An 8,703-nucleotide genomic window follows, 5' to 3' on the forward strand; every position below is an offset into this window, starting at 1 on the left:
CCCATCCAATCGCGGAATGTTTTATATGGTTTTATGTGCTTGAAATTGGCATAGCAAACGTAAGCAATAGTTCACCATTTCAAAAGTAATGTTTTCATTTCAGAAAAAACGAAACTTTAATAAGATCACACATCGCAATGGTACGTATTTATGCATGATATCTGTAGGTTTAAAGGGAAAATGTGGATATGTCCGTGGGGTTTTTACTAATTTAAGCATCTCTGATTCTATAAAGCAAAATTAATTTCAAGGTTTTTTTTTAAAGAAAACTGGTTGCTTAATTTAAAATCTATCTGATATCTGATGGAAGCAATCAGCAGTGTATTGTATTTAATTCAGGTGATATAATAAGTTTGTATATGCAATAGGAACTATTGGGTTAAATTAGAATTACATTGTTTTCAACAATGATTATTTAATGTAAGGAATATTTTGGGATCACAGTAATGTACAGTTTTTTTTTGGGATTTGTGTATCGTTTATGACAAACTAAACAACATGTGTGCATTACTTTGCAATTGAGTAAGTCGTATTTCTCTAGTTTAGAATCAACAAAATGTAGTGTAGGGAATGTTTTCCGCAACTAACCCTAAAAGAATGTGACTTTTGCTAAGTATAGAAAAAAAACAATATTATTTGCTAATATAACCAGGAATATCTATTCACTGTAGCTTAAGTTTCTGTTACTAACTGAATTTATGGGGCTTGATAAGGTGGGTAAACTACACATGTACACTAGGGTGGTCCAAAAACAAATATCTTAGCACTTTATACAAAATTAACGAATTTTATTTTATATTTTAGGTGTTTCGCAATGATCTCAAAGTTTAGTTCGAATTTTGAAAAAAATATGTTATGAAGAACAAATTGTTGTTTAAATATAAAGCTAAGGTTTTTTATTCAGAGGCAAAGGTATGTAAAAAAACTCTACCGTTAATGCGCAGATCGTAGAACGCTTTCTTTCTTTCTTTTTAAAAAATCAATTTTTTTTTCAAATTTGAACCGCCCTAATGTACATATATACAAATATGTAGTTTTTGCACTCAACTACTGCAATCTTTCATATCGCCATTTGTTCCGCAAGCCACTCGAATCCTTTTGCCCAGTGAAAGCCAACCGCGTTTCTTTGGTATAGATTGTGTAAGTGTGGATAACAACAAGCAAACAAACAAACAAACAGACAGAAACAGAGAAAATGGCGCGCAAGGCGAGCGAGCAAACAAACAGGTCGTAATCACTTAGCAAACTAGATCAAAAAGTGGATTTGATAACGTGTGGAGCCAATGGAGATAATCCCGTGGCTGCCGGACTCCTCGATTCCTCGGAACGCGTGGATCCGCCACGTTCACTTCCGCTTTCGCTGTCGCTTTCGCCATTTCCGTTTCTGACTCCAACTCCGAACTTCGTTTTCTTTTCCGTTCCGTTCCGTTCCCAATCACCATTCCGTTTTCGCTTCCGCTTCCTTTCCCGAATCCGAATTCGCTATGGATATCGATATGTATTTCGTTATCGATATCGTGTCTGGTTTCCGGTTAAAATCCGATACCGGATCGGTCGCGCATCCTGGATGTTCTGATCTGGCCAGGATCGGGTCGGGCCGGTCTGGAATGCGGCTAGCCGAGCAGCACCTTGCGCATCATGAAGCCGCTGCTGGCACTCGCCGCCGGAACGGACGAGCCGCGTGCCGGCTGCTCCGGCTCGATGCACTTGGAGGAGCAGAGGTACTGCAGCAGCGGCACCCGGTACTTGCCGCAGAAGTCCACGAACTTGATGTGCTCCACCCGGTTGTCGAAGAAGACGCCCCGGCAGTTGGGGTTCACGCAGCAGTTGGCGCTGTTCAGATACTCGGCCAGTGTCCTGGGGATGTCGTAGGGTCCGGGTCGCTGTCCGCTGGCCTTCACCATCCGACCGGCCAGCTCCAGCAGGGTGGGCGGCTTCAGGGCCATGTCCTGCACGAAGCGCACCACCAGCGGATTGTCGCGCAGACTCAGCTGTGAATGAGGCAGATCACTGGATTAGTAAGTGAACAATACCAGGAACTTAGCTTCAGTTAAATAAATTATTCGGAAACACGCATTCTCAATTTCATGATCTCTTGAAATTCAGTCTTTCAAACCTTAAACTAAAGATTAACTGAAATTTTCTTTGACATTTTTGTTTTGCTGACCAACAAATTTTAACCGGAGCATTGCCACTAGTTAAGAGTTTTAAATTTGGGACAATATTGAAAGGAAAATGACAAGACATTGAGAAATCGTCCCTAAATGATTAAAAATTTAAAAGTCTCAAACAAAAAATAAATGTAGAATTTAATTTGCGCTGAACAGATTTAGAATTGGCTTTAATAATTTACAAAAATAAACACCATTATAAAATAGGATAAACTACGAAAAATAGGGTGAAAATTCTTAGGCAAATTCAGATTTAAGTCCTATTCTTAATTTGATTCTCCTCTCTAGTTCTATATAGCTTAAGTGTCACTTTGACATAGTTTTCGGGGCATGAGTCTTACCTCCGTCAGGTTCTTCAGTGCCACAATGTCCTTGGGAAGATGACGCAGGCGGTTTTTGTGGAGCAGCAGCGACTTGAGGTTCTTCAGTCGGGCGATGCTCGTCGGCAGGATCTCGATCAGGTTGTCGCAGAGGACCAGAGCCTGCAGCTGATTCAAGGAGCCCACCGCCTCGGGCACTTCGCTGATCAGATTGCCACCCAGGGACAGGACGTGCAGACTGCAAGAAGAATTAAAGTTCAAGAAGTTAGCCATCGGAATACTCGGAATACTGGTTTTGATTCGGCAATTATTATTGCACAGAAAATATAATGCTTAATTGATTTCATGAGGTGAACTTTTTTTGTAACCTTTTGGGACCCGTTTATTTTAATAATAATCTTTAAAGATTGAATCCTTTTTAATAAGCATTGAAATAAGCTGTTATCTCAAACATAAATGACTCATTTAATAATTATAAAATAGCCATGTGGCCACCTCAAAAAGAAATTGAAAGAATACGTGGAGAAAATATTTAAATTAACTTGATAAGAGGTTTTGGTAACAAACATATTCGAACCCAAAGTTCAACTTGTTTGGATAGATCAAAATCTATTGACTTTGGGCTTGGGCGTAGCCAGAAAGGCTGTAAATAAAAATATTGCTTGTTTATTAAAACTGACTTACGTATTTATTTAATAACAATATAGCAACTTTTTATTTTAAATGTATTTTTCCTCGTAAATTTAATTTAAAATATTTCTCTTAATGATAACGACGAAAATTTAAATAGAAAAATTTAAATTAAATTTGAGTATGAAACTAAAGAAGCAAAAGTCATATTTGTTTAATTTAATTCGCTCTTACTATAGGTATACCTATATATTTTTTTCTAGTGAATCACTACTTATGTCACGGCTTATGGCCCAATGGGCTTAGGGTCCAAATCCTCTTCGAATTCTTGGGGTTTTAAGTGCGCAACAATCAATTCCCCCTGTAGACGTTGCAAAGTCCAGCAAATCTGATAACTAATGCCTATTTAAATATTTATTTTCGATACGCTCAGAGTTCCTGGCCATACTGGACTAATTGCTAAATGTAACAATAGTTTCTTATAATACTATCTCAGAAACTCTAAAGGCTAGATAAATATTTAAAGCCCTTATGAATTTAAATCTAAGTTTAAGTATGTATATATGTGCACAATATAAAGTATGTGTGAGTTATAAATTTTGTGCAGGGTATCTGATTGTCCAGGCACTTGACTACAGAGTTCTTTATTGCTTAATTTGTTTTGAACTGATATTTGGAATTTTTTGTGCAGTTTTTTTTTTTTTTTGTATTGTATTTGTGCCATTTTTTTTTTTGCTCTTTGTTTATTATTGTATTAATACACGACCGTATCTTTATGGGCCCACCAAATCGGTTGGCTCGATTCGAGTACGTGTTTTCGATAGATTTGGCTTTTACGACGCCACCACCACCCATTCCCATTCCAATCGTCCATCCGTCCAACCGTCCATCTGTCCAACCATCCAACCGCCAAACAAGTGGCCGACCGGCGTTATCAGCTCCCCGGCTATATAGCTCTATATATTACGATCTCGTCTGTGCATGGACTTTTGTACATGGCAACAGCGATCGCCAGTCGTCGCCCCTTGCCATCGAGTGGCCAATGTCAGGCCGCAAGGGGATAGCGGGGAGTACACTCGCAGAAAGTGGCGAATTCCACATCCTTGCCGATTTGGCAATGGAAAATCCCATCGGGAAATACCCTACACCCCACACATTATTCGTTGTGAATTTATGAATTTGGTAACAGGGAATAGAAAGCCTTTCGCTGCCTCTAAAGTACATATAAATATATTAGCTATTCTGTTCATGATTAAAATGAAGAATATATTAAAAAACACTGTCAAAAAGTATAGTGTTCCTACCGAACAAGTAGAGCCTCTTTCCTCCCATAAACTATATATATATTATATTATTGCTATTGCTCTATTTTCTTGCAATATCAAAGAATATACTTTGCAATTTTTAAAATAGAAATGTTGAATATTTATTAAAAAATAAATTAATTATTATATTCTAGGTCATCTGTTAAAAAGGAATTCAATTAAAAAGAAAGTCCGAACCCCGTCGCCTATATCACTTAGCTCTCATAAATCTAATAATTCGCTCATATTTCGTTATCTATACAATTAAGTCTGTTTTGAGTTATCGCCCTTTATTGTGTTTTGTCCATTATTCAGTCTAAGTTTTATGTTTGACCTTCACGGACCCTAAGTTGCAAGTACTTTTTCTATTGCGAAAAATTGTTGACAATCTGTTTTTTATATGAGAAATGTTTCTTAGAAATTATAATTTTTGAAATAATTGTTCCTAAACAATATGAACCAGTCTTGTCTTTTGGGTAAATATTCCTTAATTTTGGTTTCGTTTTCAGGGTGTAGAAATCTTTGAGACAAACGGGTATAAAAAAGAAAGATACCCGATTTAAAACGTTGGGTTTCAACAATAAAATGCCTTGGGTTTGTGACAACACAAAAACACTTGAGCAAACAGGCGGGAGGCGAGAGCACGTACCTCTGCATCTTCCAGATGTCCTTGGAGATGCCGGAGATCTTGTTGCCCCCCAGATAGAGGTACTTGAGGTGGCGCAGATCGGTGACCTGTTCGGGGAAGTGGGTCAGCTGGTTGCCGCTCAGGTTGAGCTCTTTGAGGGTGGACGTGGTCGCGCCATTGGTGACATGGGCATGGGCCTGCTTGGAGAGCAGCGACTTGGGCAGCGAGGCGTTGGTCAGCAGGTTGTTCTTGGCGATCAGGGTGACCAGTGGCAGCTGGCAGACGGCATCCGGCAGAGTGGTAATGGCATTGGAGCTAAGATCGAGCACCTTCAGGTTGGCGAACTGCAGCAGCAGGCGGGGCAGACCCACCAGGCGGTTGTGGTTGAGCAGCATGGCCTCGATGTCGCCGCTGGACTTAAGCAGGGCCTTCTGCGGCGAGGCCAGGTGATCCTCCAGCGTGACCAGGTCCAGGCTCATGCGCCCAAAGTCCAGGGTCTTCTGCTCCCGCGAATCCGTGTCCGAGCTGTCCGACGTGTACACCTCCATCTCCGATGGCTATTCTATCTCCTGGCTTTTCAGATGGCGCGATCGCTTTGTTTACCACTGCTGATCGGATCGAATCGGATCGATCGAATCGGATCGGATCGATCGAGCGCTCTTTCACACACAAACAAAAAATAAGGCAACGAACAACGCAAACAACAACGGAGTAAACCAAATGTAGATGTCGGTAGATGGCGGCGGAATTAAATTGGAACCGTCGCGACTTGACGCTCGCACCGTTCAGCTTGCCCAGTGCGAATGCCAAGCGAATTGCGACGGCTGCTTTTCAGATCGCCATACCGACTATATGTCTATTCGATTGTATCAGCGCCATACGATTGGATCTTCGACTGGGCCTCAGATTGCGCCAACTAGGCTAGGTTTCTCTCGCTCTCCCCGCACAGTGGGCCAAAATATAAGTTTCTCTGGTAAGCTCAGACAAATACTTAGGTATACAACATGCCATGCCGATTGACCCACATTTCAGCCCGTGTTACCATCATGGCGCATGAGTAATATTTTATGTTTTTTAACGTTTTAACTTCACGCTTTGCGATTACTAAACTTACATATGGTAATTTGTTACAACTTTATTAATTTTTTAAATTTATAAAAATGTATATTTTAACAGACTTAATGACCATTGAAAATTAAATAAAAATAATCTATAAACATGTGTTTTTCAAATATGTTGATATATAAAGTCGTTAATCCATTTGTTTTATTATAGACTTTTCTTTCTCCACCAATTCACTTTTAATAAGAATAGTTTAAAATTATAGATTTCATATAATGTTAAGATAATCTCTGGGTATACCTGTATTTTATCCAAAGAAAAGGCAATCAAACCCACTGTGCACCTGCTCGCTCTTTGCGCACAAGGCGTATGCGTAATGCGATTATTCGCACGAGCCTGGTTTTTGCTGGCAATCTGATGGTGGCGTACTACATAGTACTAGGGGTAGTACTCGGCCAAAGGTACTCGATTTTGCGTGGGTGGTCCAAACGCTTATCGGCAGAGGTAAAGCCAGACCACCCGGATTTCGTTTTGCTTCAGGAAACCGTATACTTTCGTCATTATCATATATTTGACATTAATTATTTTATTTGAATTGTTTATGGTTCCCACTTCGGACAACGTTCTGCAATTTTAATATAACAATATAAATATTGAGACAAGTGGGGTCCTTTGTTGAGAGGTTTTCCTATCTGGTAATAAAAGAAATTCCGGGGAACTCAGATCGGTTGTAAAAGTATTAATCTGTTTATTAAATAGAATTTAGAAAACGATTATGACTCAACTGTAAGGAAATGGAATTGGGATTTTCTTGTATTTTTTGGGATTCTTTACAAAGATTTTGTGCAAGTATAAACTACTTGAGTAACTTAAAAATATGTAGAAAGTATAAAGCTTATCCAAATATATAATATTTCAGTTTTATTATTGCTGTTTCATGGATTAAATAAAATAGTTTTTTTTTTCATTATACTATATTTTAATTAGCTAGTTAATGAAACTACTTAAAACCATTGGAAAGTTTTAAATAATACAAAAATAAAGTAAACTAACATTACAAAATATAGCCTTGAAATTGTTTGTTTTAAGATACAGTATTATTTAATGATATTTTATCTCATATTGCTTGCCAAAATTATCATAGACCCAGAAAAAAAAGGTCGGGAAACTTTTCAACTGCCACAAGGTTTGCTCCGTCCAGCGATCGAATCGATTGATCTATCCACATGAGCGCCGGGACTTGAATATATTTTATGACACACCGTCGTCGGTTGTCGCCCCTTAACCCACTTTTCCACGCATACACATCCAGTTCACCAATCGCCAATTGGTTTTAGGCTTGTTAGTTTGGGGACTTGTGCGAAAGTTATCGAACAGCCCACTTCATCCGTGCAATAATCAATATATTTGCTCGTCAATCTTTTGTTTTTATTGCCCGCCTGACTTTCTGTACTTAGGAGCGTCAAATCAAAACATCGCACCGCCCCTTCTACGCCCCCTGTGGCTATTTGTTGATACACAGCAAAAAATTAAAGCTTATCTATTTATATATACAATATTAAGTATATGTATTATATTATATATATTAAAAAAGTTGCAAACTGTAAAATTTGTGCATCGTTTCACTCTTGGTCATTTTACTTTACACTGCAAAGTTTCGTATGTAGCTTAAGAATTCGCGTACAATATTGTATCTTGTAAGCTTGAGAATTATAGTTTAGTTGTTCAAGTAAACGACCGAAGCAAAACGGAACTCAAAACTATTCTTTTGATGTTTAAATTTGCATTTCGAAGACCATTTGCAAATGCAGAAAAGCCAAGCACTTTTCTTTTGGTGTACCGATGTTTGGCTCCTTGATCTTCTTCTTCGCCTCGGCGGATGGGGCTTTTGGAGCTGGGTCCATGTGTCGTGGCAATAATTGTTTATTATCGCGTCATTGGACCTTTTTTTTGCCGTTGCTGCTACTGTCGCTGTGTCGCGCTGATAAGAGCACACTCAAAAAATATCAAAATATCAAAAATCTATAGCCTCTGCGATCGCGACTGGCCAGCAGCGATGGCGATCGCTGGCCAGCTATCTATTTATAATTAAACCAAACTCTAATCTGTATCAATTTACAACTATTGCACGATAGCAAAACAAAGGAAAAGTTCCCAGCACAGTTCACCGAAAATATATAACTCAATAGGTGTAACAAGAAGATGGCGAGGATTTAATTACTGACAAACAGAATATTTGACCATTAACATTTAACATTTAAATAATAACACAAACTTAAAAATGTTTCAAGTTCTGTTGTACTAATGAGTTAAAATTATTTTTCAGTTACAATAACAATATAAACAGTAGTACAAATGTTTCTAATAAGCATATGTAGATAAAAGTCTGTCGATTATCGTTGTTTATAAATGTCTTAAATCCCAAAAAGAAAACAACAAAATTTGATGCCATTATCATGTAAATAAAACTTCGATTCATTTTATTCTATGAGAACTTTATTTAAAGAAATCTTGGAAGTAAACAATGTACTTTTCATTTTTTTCTGAATCAAAATGATTATTGTAAATTCAAAATGACTTTCATATTA

The 8,703-nt window shown here is 38.2% G+C and overlaps 1 protein-coding gene across 1 annotated transcript; it reads right to left on the bottom strand.

Annotated features, from left to right (window-relative positions):
- Positions 1-299: 299 nt before the first annotated feature.
- LOC108140898 (leucine-rich repeat-containing protein 58) lies at positions 300-5,911 on the bottom strand. Its single transcript, XM_017263941.2, has 3 exons — positions 5,075-5,911; positions 2,513-2,729; positions 300-1,991 (listed from the first exon to the last, which is right to left on the bottom strand). Exons 1-3 carry the CDS (start codon positions 5,599-5,601, stop codon positions 1,614-1,616), a joined length of 1,122 nt encoding a protein of 373 aa, XP_017119430.1. The 5' UTR covers positions 5,602-5,911; the 3' UTR covers positions 300-1,613.
- Positions 5,912-8,703: the final 2,792 nt, after the last annotated feature.

This window comes from Drosophila elegans, unplaced genomic scaffold (assembly GCF_018152505.1).
Source record: "Drosophila elegans isolate 14027-0461.03 unplaced genomic scaffold, ASM1815250v1 contig_149, whole genome shotgun sequence".
NCBI lineage: Eukaryota > Metazoa > Arthropoda > Insecta > Diptera > Drosophilidae > Drosophila > Drosophila elegans.